Source organism: Rhamphochromis sp. 'chilingali' (genome assembly GCF_963969265.1).
Source record: "Rhamphochromis sp. 'chilingali' genome assembly, chromosome: 7".
Taxonomy (NCBI): Eukaryota; Metazoa; Chordata; class Actinopteri; order Cichliformes; family Cichlidae; genus Rhamphochromis; species Rhamphochromis sp. 'chilingali'.
In genome coordinates, this window is record NC_137934.1 from 39,713,494 (window position 1) to 39,735,423 (window position 21,930).

At 41.4% G+C, this 21,930-nt stretch overlaps 1 protein-coding gene across 1 annotated transcript; it reads right to left on the reverse strand.

Moving 5' to 3' along the window:
• Positions 1-1,333: 1,333 nt before the first annotated feature.
• On the reverse strand, positions 1,334-21,357 carry LOC308399634 (uncharacterized protein). Its single transcript, XM_080886998.1, has 4 exons — positions 21,051-21,357; positions 10,018-10,508; positions 6,467-9,721; positions 1,334-6,337 (listed from the first exon to the last, which is right to left on the reverse strand). The coding sequence occupies exons 1-4, from the start codon at positions 21,053-21,055 to the stop codon at positions 6,273-6,275; spliced, it is 3,816 nt and encodes a 1,271-aa protein (XP_080743124.1). The 5' UTR covers positions 21,056-21,357; the 3' UTR covers positions 1,334-6,272.
• Between the last annotated feature and the right edge of the window lie 573 nt (positions 21,358-21,930).

Sequence of the window (21,930 nt, forward strand, 5' to 3'; positions counted from 1 at the left end):
AAAACTTGCAATGGTCATTGACCCTCCACCCAGAACAGTAAAATCTACATGATTTAACATTCACGTGCTGACTCTGATAAACACAAATTTCTGTAATTGCAGGTCCTCAGATTTATACATCGTCTCAATTTAATAATTCGGCGAGTGCACTATATATTGCGTTGTCTCCCTCTGGTGGTCAAATGCATGGACGCACAAGAAGAACAGCAGTTTCAACAGCTGATAGCTGGAGATGGTTTGAAATGGTGCCTTTTCAAAGTAAAGACAAATCTTTAAACTCTTCTTCTTCCCGTTGATCATCTGCCTCCATCTCACCCTGTCTTCGGTCACACCGACCCTCTGTATGTACTCCATTATCCTTTTCTGTGATCTTCTTCTTATCCTCCTTCTTTGAAGCTCTGGTTCTAGCATCCTTTGTCCAATAATATCTACTATCCTACAGTTAAATGTTCAAGTCTTACAAGCAAAAACATTTAACAACATAAATGCTGATCCCTCTCCTATTTAATCTTAATATGTACAGTACTCTGTTTTTGTAATTATTGTACATGACTTAAATATTTTTTCTGTAAAAATTGTGTGTGTTTCTGTTCTGTGTCCTGTTTCGTTTGTATATGTGCTTTTTTCTTTGCTGCTGTCACAACCAATTTTCACCTTGTGGGACAATTAAAGGATTATTCTATTCTATTACAAAGTAGCTGGTAGGAACAACTCTTGATTCCAGCTAACAGAATTGTGTCCTGTCCTTGTGAGTTTCTGTTTTCTGCCCCATGTTCTCGTGGATCTTGAACTTTGCTGCACTCTGCAATCAACCTTGATAAAGGTTAGGGTTTTGAGTCCTGCATCTGGGGTCCACTTCCTGAGAAATGTTGTTTCATGACAGAACAGTGTGAGTGTCACATGCAGCTGATTGCTGTGATGTTGAATTCAATTCAATTCATCCATCCATCCATTCGCTTCCGCTTATCCTTTCAATTCAATTCAATTTTATTTATATAGCGCCAAATCACACCCAATGCCAAGGAAGGTTCTCCTGTCTGAAACTGTTGTATAAGCATGCAGCACTTTAATTTTGGCTCTTGGCAAAGGCGGTCACACTTTTCTCTTCTCCTCTCCTTCCTTATTGAAAGAAATCTCCGTCCCGGGTTTCTCCATGGATCGGGTTTCCTCCAAGGCGTGAGCACCGATAAGCAGAGTTCTGTATAAAATTAATTATTCAAAGTAAGCTCAGGTATGCCGTTCAGCAGGTTAGTTACAGCGCCGGGAGCAGCTTGGGAGAACAAAATGACACAGAAACTGCTTCAGGTTGCTCTTCCAAAATCAACTCAAAGGTTTATTCATCATACAACAGTTTATATAGAGGAAAAAAAAGGTTCGTGTGTCAGCAGATTCTCAGTTCAAACCGGTACAGACCAAATAAGGAAACGTCTTCCTGCCTTCTGAGCAAAGAAGTATCCTTTGTGTAGTTTATCAGTTCAGCTACAATTTATGATCATTCCAGCAAAATACACTCCTAGACATAGAATACAGAGTTCTTTCATTAGTGAATTCTGAAACAAACCACCTGGCCTTTAACAAGCTCTTTTCTAGGAGATAAAGAAGGGAGGATGTGAGTAAGGAAGTGATCTCTGTGGTGTTTTCGACCTTGAGGTACCAGCCTGTGATTCTTACACATTAATTCTTGGGTCACAGAGAAAGAGAAAAACAACTAGTAAATGGGCCTTATTGAGTAACAGTTTTCCTGTATAATATCATATAATATAAAACAATATCCTTTAAATGCTACCATGGTATCAAAATATCACAACACTTATCTTCCCTGCTTTGCCTCTTATGTCCTTGTCTAGTCTTGTGTGTTTTGTATTACTTTTCCCTGGAACACTCTCTCTCAGTCTGTTCTCTAAAACCTAAAAGAGGAATTATGGATTTGATCAACTGGTCCCTAAATGCAATTAACACCCTTTTCTCAACGAGAAGTCTGGGCTCGGGTGAGCCTGAGTGCTGAAGATATCTACCTATTTGGAACCATGATAACAGGGTTCTTGCTGACCGGAGCTGGCTTATCGAAGATTAAAGAAAGCAAAAAACCCCACAAGGCTGCCCGCTGGGATTGAATCGATGGGACGAGTGGTGAGTTCTCAAAATGGGCTCATTGAGCGCAGCACGGATAAGATCTTGGAGAAGCTTACGGCTGCCGTGAACACTCAGAATAAGACCTCTGAGCGAAAATTGATCACATCTTGGAGAAGCTCACTGCGGTCGTGAGTTCTCAGAATTGGCTCTTTGAGCACAAGAATGACAACATCACAGAGCGTAAGTTTGATAAGATCATGGAGAAGCTCGCAGCTCTCCAACGGGAGATTGAGAGACCAGTGTCGGACTGTCAGAACAGCTTTGAAATTCACATGAGTTGTTCGCATTAAAGTAAAAACCACCATCACTTCATGTGGATACTGCTTCAGCAACACTTAAAAGTAATAAGAAACAACTTTATTAAGTGACCAACGTGTTTCAGCTTGTGGCCTTCATCAGGGTCATTGTCAAATGTGAAACAATTTGTGTTTAAATAAAAGTCTGGAAACAGAAAAAAAATTCAAATGGACCAATCACACCTTCACAAATAAACCAGCTGACCAATTGATATTTAATGAGGTGGTATTGGCTAATTGGTTAATTGGTTAGGTCACAGCCCAAATAGATTCTAGACTAAACCATTAAAGATTAAAAGGGGGAGGGGAAAATAAATAAATAAATACATCAATAAAATTTCCTCACATGTATTATAGTAATAATGCTCAAAATTACACAGAAAAATGCAAATAAATTAATATAAAAATAAAAAAAGATAAAAATTAAAAGTTAATATAAATACACAAACATTAAAAGAGGGAGACAAAGCAAAACATCTAGTTAAAAAACATAAAAACACAAAAGGTACAGTTCACAGAAACTCAGTAATAAATCCTCACTCATAGGATGTAAACTCGAAAACACGAAATATCCAGAATGCTTCAATTCTTTCTGATAAAATTAATATTACCACTTCTTTGACTGGGTTTAATGGCTTCAATGCCTATAAAATTAAGCTGATTTATAATGTTTTTTATTAAAATGTCTTGCAACAGGACTAGTTAATGGGGGACATCTAAAAGCTGACGTGTACCGGAAACCTACGCATATGGGTCAGTATTTAAGGTTTGACTCTCATCATCCACTGGAGCACAAACTGGGCATCATCAGGACGCTACAACACAGAGCGAACACCATCCCCACGGACACAGCAGCCAGAGAGGCAGAAGAACATCAAGAAGGCCCTGAGTAACTGTGGTTATCCCAGCCGGACACATTTACTGTACATTTACAAATGTACAGTTATAAATGTTTTTTATAACTCCATGCACATTTACAAATGTTTTGCACATTTGCATAATGTACTGTTTATAAGATTGGGGAAACCTGCAGTCAGCTGAGACTCCACTTGGATGAGTTACGAAATGTTTCTCCCACTGAAAACGCTACGTCCAGATGAACAAAATCAACTTTTGGAGATTTACTTACCTGGATGATTGTGAATGCATCAAGGCATTTTAGCCCATCTCTAATATTTTTACCTCTCTTATGAGTTATCATTGGTGGTTCTTTAAAGGTCCCTAATAAGTTTGGCATATCCTTCAAAATGATCCAATGTTTTAAAATAATTTCTTTAATGTTTCTGGTTTTTGGTGTGAAGGTTGTGCAAAAGACAAGATTGGATTTAAGTTTTGGAGGTTTCTTGGTTTCTAAATTCTTACATAAAAGATAGCTCTCATGTGAGGATATTTTATTTTTTTATTTATCTTTATCTTCTTCATGCACCTTGGAAGTAGGTGAAGTTGTGCCAGAAGTATTTGTTGCTATCAATGGCCAAGAGTACCATTCACAGACAGCTTGGGGAAAGGCTGCAATTCATGGTCTGGCAGTATAAAGGGTAAAAGGTGTCTTTTACTGAAATGTGGCTTTCAACTGACCACTCTGCCATACAAGCCACATTGGTGGAGTGCTGCAGAAATGGTTGTACTTCTGGGAGGTTCTCCTGTCTTCACAGGACAATACTGCAGCTTTGTCAAAACATCGGGTTCTTGGTTATCTCCCTGACTACAAGAAAATCCTTGAAGTCCAACCTTTGTAATGAATTATTAATTTAGTTTACCTGCATTTAACACTACACGATATTTGGTAAGAGGACGGTTGAAAAGAAAATAATGGTGGTTGCAGTTAGTAGATGAACCCATGGTATAATTTTAAAAGTCCTAGGTGTTTTTCAGAAAAGTTGACAGGCATTTGACGCTTTCCAATATTTTAGTAGCTGCCCCTATGGGATGACTTTGGATATCCTGTTACTTCCTTCTTGAGTTAACACATTCCAGTGATTCCTGAGATTAGGGACAAAACAGGTTTTAATTTTCTAAAATATATTTTTTGATTTTTCAAAAACATATTTACATATAATTGTTACACAAAGTTTTGGCTGTCTCACCGTGTTTTGGTACAATCTCCCAGGTGTAACATTTTTTAATAATTTATGTTTTTGCTGGAGAAGTGCAACGTTTAGTCAACACCATCAGACACAAAGAAATGCAAAAATACATATTCTAAATTAAGTTGTTTCAGCTATTTTGACTATTAGTAGCTTGTCTATTCTACTGTTTATGCACATATGTTTTCAAACTAAAAACCATGTTTAAGAGTAAGATTCTTTGGCTTTTTATTATTAGAGTTACAGTCATACATATTTTCAGAAGCTTGTATTTAATCTCTATAAGAAACAATCATATTTAGCAGCATGCAAATTACACATTTGAGAAAACTACGTATTTCTATTGGAAGATCATGAGGGAGGAAAATATATGGTTCTCCAAAAGAGAAAAATAAAGAAAAACTCCATATTATGGAGTTGACAAGGTGCTGACGGTGGTGACACAAATCTGACGGTGGTGACACACTAGTAGAAAACAAGATATTATTTCTTTCAAAATGACAATTAAACCTTAACAACTTACATAATATCACAAGACACATCATAACAATTCTGTTTTTGCACATGTCAAGTTCTACATCTTAATAGTTCACCAGCCAGTAGCTGCCTGCTCCTTGATTCCTAAAGTTCTCTGTGGTTGTGTTTAGACCCTGCTGGACTTTCTCTCCTTTTGTCTCTGTGCTTGTTTCCAAAACCTTCTCTTCTGCCTTTTTTCTTTCTTTCAGATCACTGATGTTCTTTATTTTTCCCTCTTTCACTCTATTTCTCCATCTTTCCCTTTATGAGAAACTCTTTCAACTCGGGCTGGCTGTTAATTTTTTCTCTCCTTTTTTGATCATTCCTGTTCCTTCTCTTTCGTTCCTCTACTGACAGCTTCCCCTTTGCCATTCTAGCCTGAAACATACCATTTTGTAATTACTATAATTTTTCTGAACCATATGAATTCATTTGGATTTTATCTGGCGAACATGTTTTTTCTCTCATCTCACGAATCACTGATTCACGAGATTTTCAGAAAACTTTACCTGTAGGATTCAAACTAATGGTATCAATTTAAAAATCCTACGTTGCCTCGTTCTCGCATTGACTTGAGTATCCACACCGACTGCCTGGCAGGGTGACAATACCCCATCAGCCTTTGAGATGTGAGAATGTTGTATAAAGTGCTTTGAAAGGACTTCAAGGAAAATTTTAAGTTTCGGTGTGATTTTTAATGTACGGTTTATATATAGGTGATGGTTCTGGTTTTCATTGACTAGTGCCATGTTCTTAATAAAGTGCACATTTTATGGCATAAATTTGCAACATGTACACTTCATTTGTCAATTTATCATTTCTCATATTTGTTTAGCAGTATAATTGAAAATACAGTTATAGTTGGTGTGTACTAGATAAGCTTTCAAGGTAAAAATGTGAAGCATGAAGTAGCCTTTGCAAACAGATTCCTGTTTAAACAAACAATGACAACGGTGACACATGTTAACAATATAACATTAATTAAACGTACATATTTACACTGACAACAGGTAAAATATTGAATATTTTACAGTTTTATATGAATGCCGCTGTACTGTACAGAAGAGCTTTTGATAAACCAAAGACAGAAATGGTGGCACCTGTACAAACATCTGAAACAACTCAAAATAGTTCCCTCAGGGCTGTTAGCAAAAAAGAAACGTAAGAATGTATAGTTTTACATTTGGGCCAGAAGCCGGATTCATGTTTTATATGCAGTCCATGTATATATTGTTGAGGATCATCTTCTGTTAGCCATGAAGCTTGTTTCATTCTTCCACTTATAGCCTTCACTCACAGGGAATCCTACATTTAGAATCAAGTTTAGGAACATGCAGTGAGATTAAACACATTTAAAATAATTTTTTACTTTACCTAAATGAATAATTAATGAATAATAATCCAAAACACTTTAAAGACTTCAAAAGTACACACTTTGTTTCTGTGGAGTGTCCCGATTTCTGGCCTTGGTCAGCTGAATGGCTTCACACTTGGTCCTCTTCATCAGAGGAGGTACAGACGGATAGAAGCTGCGTCTCCGCCTGTGTGCCACATCATCACCACATCTACCTTTCTTCATTGACTTGAAACTGTTCTGGGCTCGTAGGTTACTCTCCACACTAGTTTTTTGATCTCTCCTGGTTGGGACAAAGCTCTTTTGACTGTCATTAAACACTTGCTTCTTGGCTGAATGCTGCATGCATGTAAAGGATGATGGGTCCTTTGTATGAGTGTAAGACTGACCTAATGTTGAGGTGCTGCTGTAGGAATGAGCTTGCTGTAAACTGTATAAAGAAAAATGTCGTCTGGCACTAGCTGAGCTGGTATTAGTTTTAGAAAGTAATGTATGGTGTGTATCAGTGTGGCGCGTTCCTCTGTATCCAGTCTTGTCATTTATCTCTTTGTAAAAATGTTGCGTCTCCTTTTTAGAGGAGCGAGTGTTTTTGCTGGTTTCTGGTGTCACCAGAGTTTTATTTTTTTGGACTGTAGACTGCTCCATGTGCTTCAGGTGCTCACTAGGCTGAGAAGCTCTCTGAACAAAAAAGTGAGGACTCACAGGATTAGGACTCAAATCCAGAGTCTGGAGACACCTCTTAGGCATGTACTTGGAGGATGGACTAGTTTGTGCATAAAGTAAGGCATCATTGCTGCCCTCAGTTTGTGATGAGAGTACTATGGTTCTTCTCTTCTGTGTGTTAACGCATTTTTCTAATGCTTTTTCCAAAGTCCTTTTTGCCTTTTGTTGAACATGCTTGTGGCAAGCTTTAGTGGAGTATACCTCCCGCTCCCCAGACATCAGAAGCTTCTCAGATGAGTCTTTGGATGACAGACCGATTTGAGAGTTTTCATTGGCAAAAATGTTGGTTTGAGCTTCCATGAAGGTACTATTGCTATTCTCCATGTCTAAAGAAATGGTCTTCCTTTTGGTAAGGACTTTTTCCATGTCTGTTTCCACTGTTTTTGAGGTAGGTGGTCTGTTGGCTTTTTGCTGAAAATGCTTAGGATGCCTTATAACTTGAATCAGTTTTCTCTTCTTTATACTGTGCGATAGTCTAAAACTTACATCCCGTCTCTTTTCTTTCAACTGTGGATGTTGAAGTTTGGGTTGATGCTGAGACTTTGTGTCTGCAGGAAACATACCAGGCTCTTTGGTCTCCGTTTTAGCACTTTCATGCTTGCCGTCCTGCGTTTTATTATTTTTCCTTTTTTCACCTTGTGAAGTACCATCCCTCCCCATCGACTCAGAGATTAGTCCACTTCTCCTCTTGACATGTCTGTTGCTTTGGTTTCCATCATCCTCTGTGTCAGATATTACTATAACAGCAGGATCATCTGAAATGCTTCGTGCTTTTCTACCATGGTGAGATCCAGTATTATTACACTTTTCTGTCCTTTGTGAAAGGTCAGGGTTCCCACTCTGGATCACTTCGTCACAACATCTGGATAAATCTATAGATGTACGTCCATTGGTTTGACAGTTTCCTTCCACAGTTTCAGGAGAAGGTTTCTTCAGTTGATTAAGGCTGGCAGCTCCACTGTTCTCTGTGCGCGTAGAGAATAATCTCTTTGTTTTTGTCTCTGGACAGCTTTGGACACCTTCATCCTCGGTGTCAGAATCAAGGTTGATGATGTCATCCTTTTCTGAAGACTTGCTTCTGTTCCCCGTTTGACTTGGTTGTAAGTTTGCCATCTCATGGTCTTCATTTTCTTTTTCAGAACCAGAGTCATTTTTCTCTGCTGACGCAGGCGCTGACAGGTTACTTAACCACTGTTTGGACACGGTCAGATAGTTACGTCCTGAATCAGCAGAGTAATCGGAACTATCGTCAGTTTCACAACTGTCATCAGGAGCACTATGTGACTCCCTATTTTGTGGTCTCTGAGCTTTAGTCTCAGTTGTGCCCCAGGAAGAAGGCACCATGAAGGACTGTTGCATTGTCTCTCTAGATTGTATGACTTTTGCTAGATGAGAAGGTGTTTCAAAAACCTCCATCATGGAAAAAGCAGAAGCTGGCACATGGTTTGGAACAGATCCGGGTACCTCACAGACAGCTGGATTTGTGTCACTTTGTTTTACCTGGTCTTCATGCTCACCATCATGCTGTGAAGCAGTTTCTGGATCAGCCTGGCCTTCATCTGCTGGTTCCCATTTAACATCTAATACGCTAATAGGCATAACAAGCCAATCATCGTCCTCATCAGTCTCCTCTTGATCTTGCGCGTCAGAAAGGGGGCTCAAAGAGCAGCTTGCTTGCCAATCTAAATGTTTCTCACCGTCACATTTAGGACATAAGAAACGTTCAAACCCATCCTCAGTTTCAACAAAACATGGACAAGAGCAATCTTGTGCTATGCCAAGTGTTTGGTTCTTTGGAAGCTCGGCCTGACTCTGCACATGTCCAAACTGCGTATTACTGGCTTCAGACACGTCACATGAAGGTGAAGGCATCTCCTCGTCATTATCATCATCATCATCATCATCATCATCAACTTCTGGATTCTCATCTTCACTCACATCTTCATATGAAGGGTCCCTTTGATTTGTGTTTAGGAGATTCGTGTCCATATTCGATAAATTTTCTGTGTCTGAAATATCTTCATATTGTGGATCTTTTACAACCGTTACATAGAACAGCTCTCCACTGCTCACTTTATTCAAAGGAAGAGATGCGCTTAAACAAGCCTGTAAACACACACCAGTTGTATCCTCTTCAGCATTTTTATAGCTTGTTTGGTTGCGCACCGATTGTTCACTTTGGTACATAGAGACTCGCGTTTTGCCAAGCTCAGTTTTATCAGTTAATGAATCTAGGCTGGAAAGTGCAACTGCATCCTTAGATTCAACATGGCAGTAGTGTTGGTCTTCAATTTTCTGAAGTTGGTTTACATTTTTATCTTGATTTCCACCAATCACACAAGGCCCACTGCCTAAACCTACTCCTTCAATTGGTTTGAGGCTAACATCCTCCCTCTCCCATCTCACATGCTTGGATAACAAAGGTAGAGTGCCTGGTGTTTCTTTGAGTCTCTCACGCTCTCCTTGTGAGGAACTGCAGCGGACCGTTAATCCTGGGTACTTCTCAGTCTCTTCTGGCACGGTGACCCCAGACACTGCTGTCACAGTCACTGGACTCTCTGCTTCATTCTTTGTGCAAGTGGCAGCAACATCCAACATGACATGTTGATAATCTGTGGACATAAAGAGATGAAAGTTACTTATATCGCCACTCCAGGTTTGTTGCAGTGTGATTCAGAAAAGTTGTCCAGCTCTGCAATTCGTTTTACATTCTTCAGTCTAGCATTTGGATTCTTTGGTGCAGGTACTGAATAATTAGGAGTGGTTATACATTATTTCATCAACACTGGCATGTCTTTTACCTTCAGTTATCAGAACATGACTGACAACCCTTTACAGACATAATTCGATCCAAGCAGATGCATTTTGGGAGAATGTTTTAAACTTTATACAGCAGAGATTAGTGTACCTTTTAAACAGTTCTCTGATGCAGATGTATCATAATTCTTGTTAGAGCTGGGAAATAATTCTGTTCCTTTGCTGCTTTTCAACCCGTCTTGGTCAAGAGGTTGTCCAGTGCAGTGTTGAATCCCAGAAGCGTTGGAAGTCTCTTTCTTCTTTACGTCTGACTTGTAAAAGGCAATCTCTTTATTGATGAAGTCAAACATTTCATCTGTCCATGATTTGGCTTTCTCAACTTCAAAATCTTCACATTTTGTTGGTTGACGGCTGTGAGGATAAGGAGAGATCTTCCGCTGTCGTTTCCTCTTCAGTCCACAGTTTGTTGAATTTCTCACTTCTTGATTCTTACAATGTCGTTCATCTGAAATATCAGCTCCAATATCAAGTTCAACATTGGAACCCATTTTGTCTCTTGAAGATGATGAGGTGGTAATTAAGGATCTACAACAATGGGCATGATGTGGACACCTTGCTCTTAAGCCCTGGAGAGCATACATCCTGCAAAAACAATGTAAACCAAAATCTGGGTTATAGTTATACAATTACAATTACACACACACACACACACACACACACACACACACACACACACACACACACACACACACACACACACACAATTTGTTAACAGTTTAAATGGCCAACATGGAGACAAATGCCACCAGTCTCCATTTAAGATGAGGGCAGTGAACCTGTCTGTGCCTCCTGAAGCCCATTAAGAGTTATTTTATTTTAAAGATGATCAGCTTCAGTGGACAAGTTCTCTACCTCCGCCCTGTACACAGTCTTATCTCCATCAGAGTTGAGCTGAAGATGTCGTATATTATGTTATTGAATGCTGAGCTGTCCATGCAGAGCATCCTTACGGAGCCCTTCCTCTTCTCCAGATGACCCAGCTCTCTGTGAAGTGATGGTGATTGCTTACAGAGCAAATCAGTCCACGGAGGATGCAAAGTGTTGAGTGTAGACAGTCTCTGATGTGCTGAAATAGTATTCACTCAAAACACTTAATTACTATAGAAGTAAGGGCTATAGGTCTGTAGTCATTCAGGATGTCTATACCAGGCTTTTTGGGGACGTGAATGATAGTGGAGGCCTTCAGACAGGTAGACGGGGAACTGTGCCATCAGTCAGGGAGAGGATGCACAGGCTTTAACCACAGCCCCTGAGACTGGCAGCTCTCCCGGGGTTCACCGCTCTCAGTCTCCTCTTAACTATCATTAGCTTACAGCTTGAAGTGTTTAAGGTATGTGCTAACTAAAAATAAAGGCAAGATGATGGTTTGTTAAACCTTTAATGACATTTGCAGGTTGTCTCTGTGGAGAAATATAAATAGGACACCGGAGTAAATTCTCTACAGTCTCACTCTTCTGTTTAACGTTTATTCAGCTGTGTGAAAACCAACTTTGATCTCAGCAAACCGATTTACTCAGGGACAAATAAAACCCTGAAAAATGCCAAAAACATTTTAAAGTTATCTAAGTGTCTCTCTCTCTCTCTCTCTCTCTCTCTCTCTCCCAGTCAGAGACTGAGCTGCACCGCTTTATTGTATTTCCAGACTTGCTTTCGGCACATTTACAGTGCGCGCTGCTCTGTTTTTTGTCAGACTTGAAATAGCAGAAATACCTTCACCCTACGGAACTTCTCTGGCCTTTCCGTTCGACAATCTCTCCGGCATTGGAACCATCATCTGTTTTCTCTTCGGTAACCTTCGGTCACGCTCGGTTGATGTTTCTCTAGTCGGCGCACTCATTTCCTCCATTACCCGGGCAGTACGGCGGCTGGCTGCTTCCCAAACAAATACACATGTGCAGCTTGGCACTTGTGCTGTATGTAACAAGTCACGTGACGTGACGCTGCGGCTGTGATTGGTTCAGCTCTGCGCTACTTAATTTGGATTGGCTGTTCTTTTTTTTTCTTTTTTTTTTTTAAGAGGACAAGAGCGGCGAGATCTATCGCAATAGTTTAACTTTTCTATCGAGAAAGTTATTTCGCAATACATATCGTTATATCGCCCAGCTCTACCTACAAATGCGGCCTCCGAAGGATGCCACCACAAAATCTGGACACAGCTACGATACCAGAGACAGCTTCTTCTTCTTCGGGGTTTAACGGCAGCTGGCATCCTTGCACATGCATTGCTGCCATCTTCTGTTCCAGTCTGTTATTATACTCTTAAATCCTACTACTTATTCCTGCATCTTACAAAGCTTCAAACAACGCATCGACAATTTTAATAGTCGATGTAATCGTGACTAAACGACTAACTGTGGCAGTCCTGATTACAAACTGAACAGACATGACTGGGGGATAGGATTGCCTTGACAGTGTGAGGAGTTGTTAGAAGACGTAAAGTCCATCGTGAACATCCGATGACTTGTATAGTGCACTATATAATATTTTGTATTGTATTCATTGTAGACTGGGATTTCTAATCAATTTAAAAGGTTTTTAAGCATACCTGAGACCAGAAGGTTTGGTCTAAGCTGACTGATGGTTCCCATTTTGTAATCTGAAGTGATTCTGATCTACCTTAGAGAGTGTCCTGTACCGTATTTTCACGACCATAAGATGCACCATACTAAAAGGCGCCGTCTCAGTTATGTGTGCCATTAATGTATTTAAGACACACATAAGGCGCACCTGATTATAAGGCGCATACAAGTATGCGTGTTTAAAAATAAAGCGGGAGCAAAACTGAGTTTGGTACTCACATTTTTATTACCGGTAATTGTCATCAAACCCATCGAAGTCCTCATCCTCTGTGTCTGAATTGAACAGCTGCGCTAAATCTCCATCAAACATGCCAAGTTCACTTTCTTCACTGTCAGAGTCACTTTCCGTGCCGTGCGGCTCCTCGGAAATGATGCCGGCTTTTGCGAAAGCTCGAACAACAGTGCCAGCAGACATGTTAGCCCAAGCATCTACAATCCATTCGCAAATTATGGCGTAACTCGCCCGGCGCTGCCTTCCACTCTTAGTGAAACTGTGGTTCCCATCGGTCATCCATCGCTCCCACGCCGCTCGGTTCACACCGATGCCCAGCGGCTGGAGTTCCTTTGTCAGGCCTCCCGGAATGACAGCAAGCTCACAGTTCATTTGTTTCACTAGTTTTTTCACATCGGCTGTGAGATGGGCATGCATAGAGTCACAGATTAAGAGTGATGGTGATGCGTGGAAAAAAACCACCTGGTCTCCTTACATACACCTCCCTCAGCCACTCTTTCATCATTTCCTCATCCATCCAGCCCTTTTCATTTGCCTTAATGATGATTCCTGCTGGAAACTTCTCTTTAGGCAAAGTCTTTCGCTTAAAAATCACCATAGGCGGCAGTTTCTGTCCATTAGCATGGCAGCCAAGCACAACAGTAAAAGAAGACTTTTCGTACCCCGTTGTGCGTATCGCTACCGTGCTGGTCCCCTTCTTCTCCACAGTGTGACTCACCGGGATGTCAAAAGTGAGCGGGACCTCGTCCATGTTAGTGATGTGGCTGGGCTGGATGTTTTTGTCGGCGATGTGTTTGCTGCAGTAGGAGCGGAAGATGGCCAGCTTTTCCTTATAATCCGCTGGAAGTTGCTGCGCTACCGTAGTCCTGGTCCGGATGGAAAAATGGCACCGTTTCATGAACCGAAAGCACCAAGACGGACCTCCTTGGAAATGTTCAATGTTCATCTCTTCAGCTAGTGAAACTGCTTTTAGTCGAATGGTGACCGTCGAAACGCTTCTCCCGCTCGTTCTTTGCTCGATGATCCACCGCTCGAGTCCTTCCTCCAACTCGGGCCACCTCGCCTTATGTCCGCGGAAACTCAGCTGCGTTTTCTTGACCTGCCGGAGCTTGTTTTCTTGCTTCCTCCATTTGCGAACCATCGATTTGTTAATCTTAAATTCTCTCGCGGCTGCTCGATTTCCATGTTCCTCCGCGTAGCTGATGGCCTTCAGTTTAAACTGTGCTTCATAAGCGTGTCTCTTTGCCATTTCCAGGGTTGTTAAAACAACGATGTTCCACATAATGCACATACCTGTCCTTTTATACAGGTATGTGCGATTGTCCGGTATATACGATCAACGCCCACACTTCACCCTTTAGCGTTCTCATGGTATTCTCTACTACGTCCTCCTTACAACACACAGGGCGCACTGCGCTATAGGGCGCGCCGTACTTTTTAAAGAAAATCTTAGACTTTTATGTGCGCCTTATGGTCGTGAAAATACGGTATATTTGAGACAGTAATTTGAGAGTTTTAAGATAAAGAAATTGTACCACACCCGGTGTTTGTAGTTCAACTTAAGGTTTAAATTTCCTTTTTATTACAGACTTAATTTGTTAATACAATTTGTTAATAAGGGAAGTTAATCTTATTATTCTGTAGTATGTCAGGGTTGTTACTTAGCCTGATAGGGCGGAGGACACCGTCTCAGCTGAACTCTGGACACGCACCCACACCCCCCCCCCCCTCCCTTTCCAAACACCTTCGATGCTTGTTTCCTGTGGGGGAACACGGCGGGTCCGTGTGCCGCGCTGGAATGGTAGCGCTGTGCAGGATGACTGCTTTGTTTCCTTCGGATTACTCCTCACCCCCTACCCAACCTTGTGGCTTGTCACGTACTCCATTGTTGTACTGTGGACATTTATGTGCTCTCTGTCCAGGAGATTTTTTTTTTTTGTTTCCTGTTCTCATGCTGTCCTCCCATAGGTGCTCAGCACGAGTAGAGGTCTTTTTCCTCTTCTACTTTCCCATTGTTGTGTACTTTCAGTGTCTTTCTGTAACGCTGCCGATCTCCGACCTGTATTCCCATGTGATGTCCGTGTGTGTGTGTGTCCCCGACTTACACACCTCGCAGTGGGGTTCTATTCCACTGCGGGGCAACCTGCATGTGGCCAATAAAGCCTTTCATTCATAGGTGTAAGTTTGCATGGGATTAATGAAGACTCAGTCATTTCTTAGAAACTCCCACCAGCTGTCAGAGAAGAGCTGACGTTGATGTTTTAAGGCATTCATGTCGTTTGATGTTTGAGCTGATAAATGGTAGATCTGAAATCTCTAAATTATTGCATAGTGCCCATTCTACATCCAGCCAGGGCTCATCTAAGAGGGTGTGTTTTAACCATCCTGTGATGAACTGAAGCCTGTTGGCTAAGAAGTAGTGCTGAAAGTTAGGCAGATCTAGTCCTCCTTTGTCCCTTGTAGTGTTTTTAAGCTGATACGCAGGGGTTTATCTTTCCAAATGCATTTGGAAATATACAAAGATGGTTTACCTGAAATCACTTAATTTTTGGCAAGACCATCATTTTTATTGAAGCAATGCTTCCCATGAGTGATGTGGGTAGAGATTAGGGCTGGGCGATATATCGCGTTTTTTAAAAATATTGATATAAGCTGTGACAATATCCTTTATATCAATAAAGTCTAGGTTACGTTATAATTATAATGGTGGAGCTGCAAGTTTGCCTCCCTTTCGTCCACTTTTGTCTCTAAACAACGTTACTCGGCGCCTCGCCTCTCTCCTTCACTGAACACAACTCCCCCTCCTCCCCCACCGCTTCACCTTCAGGTAAGGACAAGATGGACACGGCAAACCTCCGTTAACGAGCTATTGCACATAGCCCCGTGCGTGGGGCTGGACGGCATGAACGTGTTAGCGAGCTAACCGCACTAATGCCATGCAGCTTACAGGGGCTGCACGGCCTAAAATCCTTTAGTTCTCTCAAAAGTTGACAGCGCGCCTTATGTATGAATTCTGGTTGTGCTTGATGACCGCAAACAGATTTTATGTGGAACACAGCGCTCAGCAATACGTCAAAAAATTTTTTAGTATGACTTTGGTAAGCTACGGAGCTGCACCACTCTATGGATTATCGGCGCATTACGGCTACCGAGGAGCCTCGCGGAGTGATACGTACTGTGCTTCAACGTAATATTACCGTACGTGTGTGTATAAGGACCATAAATTGCACCTGTTCAGCAACGTGGTTACAAAGAGGATTTCAAACTCCAGGCTGTCAGTCACGAACTTGGGAACAGAGCAGCTGTGAAATCTGTCTTTGTTATTATGCTCATTGTGTTTTAGTTTACATTTTGACTGCACAATTGTGAGCTTTTTGTTATGCAGAAAAAACATTGTTTTCTTTTATTTTTGGAGCATTATCATTTAATGAATGCTAATAATTTAGTTTTGAGTAATTTTTTCATGTACATCTATGCTGTATGTTAATAAAAGTGCTTGTGTGCCTGGGCGGTGGGTGGAGTGCCCTCAGGCCTCTGGGCCTGAAGCCCAGTCCTCTCTGGCACAGCTGGCTGCCGGCAGAGCCCGCGGGCACGCCACTGCAACCCCCTCTGGCCTCTGCTCCGTGACCTCTTGTTTGGGGCTCTACTCAGCTCTTCCCAGGAGGGTGGCACGGTCACCCCCCCCCCCCTTTGGTGGCCCTCGTACTCTGGGGCCTCTGGATGTCTGGGGCCTGGATCTCCTCCATACCTGCTTCATGCCCTGGGGGACGGGGCTATGGCTCTACACTCCCTAGCAGATCGTTACAAACCTTTGGAATACAAGCATGCTGATCCACACAGGTGTACACAGATGCGGACTACACCTTTCTTGGCTGCTGCCTCAAAGCACATTGTGCGCCGTCTATCTTGCATGCTGCACAATAGCGTTTAATATTTAGTATCTACTGTCATCTACTGCTAGCTAGTTTGTTGCTCTTTTTGTGTTTGCTTTCTCTTCAGGGCTCGCAAAATTTCAAAATCCCTGGTAGCCCTTCGGGCAGGGACTCTTCAGTTTTTGGTAGCCTGAATAAAAAAAACAAAACAAAAAAAACAAAAAGCAATTTTTTGATTGATGTTTTGTTTCCTGTTTTGTTTCCGTTACAATATTATACTTTAATGTATAATATTGTAACGGAAACAAAACAATCAAAAAATTGTTGAAACACAAATTACAACATTGTATAAAAATTACAATCAACTCAAATACTTGGTTCTAATTGAACAGAAATTTCTATGAACTTGTAAGAACTGTGTAGGACAAGAATCAGTCTGTGTCAGATCCTGAATTTGAAATTTCCACTGAAGTCACGGGTAAGAGACAAGTGGAACTAAGATCGAGGCCATTTGCTGTTTGAAGTTTGCAAAGACTGCTACATTGTGCCAGTGGTAGTTCACTCTTTGCAACATAGTAGCTGTTTTAAACTGATTTTTCAGGTTTATTTTTAGTATGTTATTTGCAATTGGTGTTTGTTCTGGAAAAGATATTGCAGACTGAACAATAATGCGTTTCTTGCATTTCTCATGGGGGCCTTTCTTAAAATGACTGGTCCCAGTAACAAAGGCGCTTGTCGACTCAGAAATCGAGAGAAAACCAACAACACACCCGGCAGAACATTATGTTATTTACACGGGTGCACATAAGTGGTCCGCATGTGCGCATTCACTGTCAAAATAAAAGACGCACCAGATAAGAAGTTGCAACACGCGTTTGCGTCCATATAAAAAGCTGTTTTTGTCTGCTAGAGTGGGATTTTCACGGCACATTCCGCACCACATCTCTGTGCGTTCATCATTTGTTTGAAGCCAGCTCACCTCCTGCAACCACTTTTCCGAGAATACGTGCTTCTTTTGTGGTTCGGACTCCTTCTGACATTTCTTTGGAGGTGGAGGAACATCACAGTAATTGCTTAAAGGAGCTTCTTCGACATCTTTAAGAGTTCTAAACAAATGTCTGTCCTCCTCCAGAAAATCTTATGTATGCAAACACGCGTTGCAACTTCTTATCTTGTGCGCGTTTTTTATTTTGACAGCGAATGCGCACCTGCGGACCACTTATGTGCAGCCCTGGTTATTTAGCTCGTCATATTGCAGCCACAGAAATTCTTTTGTCCATGAAACCATAAAGCTGCACTTTCTTTTTGCCTTATAGTCTGATTTGTCATAACTTCTCCGTTTTGTGGTAAGCTTTTCTTTGGCTGTCACTTCTTCACCCTGACCTGTCTTATTTGGCTCAGCAGAACTGAAATGCTTTTACACACACACACACACACTCACATAAGCTCAGCGATTCTCTGCGCGATCAACCTCTCACATGTTTAAGCTGCAGGAGATTTCACTTGTCATGTTTGCATAGTAAGCTAACGATTAATAAGACGATGTCAGAGGAATTGGTGCACAAATTATCATCACTCACAGATCAGTGCTGTCGCTCTCTATACACAGTTTGCACGATTGCAAAGTGAAAGCAAAAAACAAGCGCAAATTCAAACACGATTTCAATATGTCACATATTGACAGTGGCTCACCGATGCCAATGACGTAATTACCCAGCTACATTTCCGAAAGAATGCAAAAGCATTGACATATCTTTCCTTCCTACGATAGGCCGACGGGCAGGGCAGAGATAGATTTTGGTAGCCCGACTGGAAAAAAATTGCTAGCCCCGGGACATCGGGCTAGCGATTTTGCGAGGCCTTCTCCTCTCGTTAACTGAGAAACTGCTGGCATATTTGTTTTACATCTATACTGTCCAGTCTCTCCTGGTGGACATGGCAACACGTTATTCATGGTTACATACAATTTTCGACTGATGTGGGCCAAAGCCTAGCACATACTTCCCAACCTTGAGACCTCAGAATTAGGGAGACATTCAAAAGGGCTGTTGGGGTGGAGTGGTATACATATGCATGTACAAAAAAACTTGTATCTTACAGTGTTTATTTATCGGATAAAATAAGTTAAATGCCACCGTTATTATTGTCCAGCCTGAAACAGGCCGGGGGTTAGGGCTGTGCAATATGACCAAATCTACGCCCTTGCCTCACCAACACTACTTTTTGCCTCAGCCTCTACCAGAGCCCCGTTCCGCTTGGCCTGTCAGTACATATCAGCTGTGTTAGGAGCCCCACAGGCAAACAAGCCTGATAGGACTCCTTCAGCCTGATGGTTCGCTTCACCTCTGGTGTCCACTATCTGGTTTGGGGGTTACCAACATGTCAAGTAACAACCACCTTGGGTCCACGGCTCAGTATCTCTCTTCACCTGAGGGTCCAGAACATATGGCTGCTGTAAGAAGATTTTTTACATAATACAATATAATCAAGTGTGCCTTATATTCAAGTGTTCATATATTTCAACATAACCAAGCTTATTGTTAAAGAGAACATGATGTATTCCTTACTTCAGTGTGTGAGATGTCAGATAAGCATGATATACTTCTGTATTCGTTATTTCAGAGTGTGTGTGTGTGTGTGTGTGGGTGTGAGGTCAGATAAGCGCTGAGCTAACGTCTAACCTCTCCCCGACTCCTCACAGAAGAGGAAGTACTATGTAACCTGCTTTTCCCTATAAATAAAGCAAGCAAGCCTGCAATCGGTGTGTGTCTTCTCAGGGACATTCACCCTGAGAAGACACACACACCGAACGTGCGCACGTTCTTAAAACTCTGAGTTGGTCTGCAGTGTCTTATTTCTCTTACTTGTGATAGAACAAATGTCTACCCCTGACAGCTGCAGATCTGATTATTCGATTGCAAAAATCAATCATCAACCTGTTGCCTGAACTGTCTTGGTGCCACGTGCACTTATGGCTGCCCTTTTGTTTGAACATGGTGTTCATTATGGACATACAGGACACCACTCTGCTTCAGATCTGGCAGGTCAGTCCCAATCACGCTGCTCCAGGTCTCACCAGCGTTGCCCACATGAGTGTTGAAGTCTCCCAGCAGGACAACAGGGTCTCAGGTGGAACTACCTCAAACACTCAGTGACTCCAAGAAGGCTGGGTACTCTGAAGCTCCGTTCGGCGCAGAAAAACATAACCTTGAGCACTTATGATGAGCATTTTTGTTTCCTCATAAAGAAGGGATCTAACCACGTTCACATTATATTTTTTGGGTGTCTTAGCATGTAGGTTTTGAAAATGAAAAGCAGCTATGTAACTCGTTTAGAACTGTGCTAAAACCTTAGAATCTCAGCCAAACACAGAAGAAAAAAAAGACAGAAACTGGCTTCTCAGTTTCCTCAGTTATCTTTGAAGTCAGCCAATAGACTAATTATTATCAGGAGCTATTGCAGCTAACTAGCCACATCAGAGCCACTTCTGCCTTTCTGTGTTTCAGCCTCAGTAACATCTGCTCCAAGTTTTACACCTCTGATGAAATCTCACAAGTGTAAGTTTATTTTGATACCAAGATTGTTTACACAGAGCTTGTAATTGCAGAACAAGTTAATACTGGGCCACTGGTATATAAAGAGGTCAGTTGTTACCTTTGGCCTGTCATGCTCAAACTCTCACATTTCAAAGACTCTTTAGACTTTGGGGGTTCTTTTGAACAATCTACAAGAACATTTGAGAGCTACTGCCTCAAAGTTTGACTGAAGAATAAGATTTTTTTTTTTTTTTTTTTTTTATTCAACATGAACTTGTTAGTTTATAGAAGTGAAATAGCTGTCACACCATTCATGTGACATGGCCATAATGGCATAGCTCAGCTGCTGTCAGGTAACTATAGAAAATGTAATTTCAAACTTAATTTCTGTTATTACTCTGACCCACCTCTATGCGGCATTAATGAATAACAGCATCTACCACTCAGAGTTAATATTATTGTAACATACCATAGTTTATGGGGTTTTGATTTGGAATTTCATGGAAATTTTCAAGGTGTGCACGATGAATTCTTTGCGCACGCGGCTGATAAGTTCAACACGCGCGGTTTGTTGAATTTACGCGCGAGGAAGTTAATTGCTTTTCCCCACACACATTCACACTCCGACCAGTGCATCGGGAGCAGCTTGACCAATGATATTTGGCATGCAAACTGGAGCTGGTTCGAACAAAGCTTCTGATTAGTAAACAGCCACACCGGCATGTAAAACACATACAAACACTGACTTACAGTTTCACTTCTTTTGAAGAGATGACGCACAAAAAGTGAAATACATTTTGTTTTACATATAAAGTTAACATAAAATGCGCGCGCGCGCACGCACGCACACACACACACACACACACACACACACACACACACACACACCTTGTCAGTTAACTTACCACATTCGCCTTACTTATGAGAATTTCCGTCTACTTCGAGGCTTCCACATGAACGCAGCAGCATATTTCCACTCCAGACTAGTGAAATCCACGAGAATGTTGGTTGTCATCAGCAAGAGTCCATGCTTCCTTATAAATTAATAATTAGGACTTATATTTTCCTCACACCCGCTTCTGTTCAAAGGGAATTTTGTCGACAGAGTCCGTGTTCCTGCGAACGGCGGTGTACCAAACACGCACGCTGCCTAGGCCACACGCTTCAAACAAACACAACAGGAATGACTCAGCTGCTGCGTTTCCTCTTAACTGTCCCTCTCCCTGAAGGAATGAAAGGGCGAAACGGAGCCTTTATGTGTCATGTGAGCCAACTCTGATTGGTGTGTTTTTGGTAGGCGGGGATAAACTCGTACGAGGTGGAGCATAATAAATATCTAGAATTACATGTAAGCAGGGGTGTCCTCAGGATCGAAGACGTTAATCCAGAAATCCTGTATCCAAGTGTGCAAGCTTGGTTCTGTTTCTTTCGGGTGGATTCACATTATGACAGCTGACATCTTAATGCATGACATCACAATCTGGCAGCTGCTCACTAAACATGTAACAACTGTAAAAGTGCTGCTGTTCCTAATCTAAGTACACAATATTTAAAAATATATTACTATTGATTTAACACAGACTAGTATCCAGAATTGCAAGTGTACAAATCCATATACTATCAATGAAAAATTTAACACAAATTCTCCCTGTGGTGGGGAATTTATATATATATACAGGTGCTGGTCATAAAATTTGAATATCATCAAAAAGTTGATTTATTTCACGAATTCCATTCAAAAAATGAAAGTTGTATGATGTATACATTCAGTCCACACATATTTCT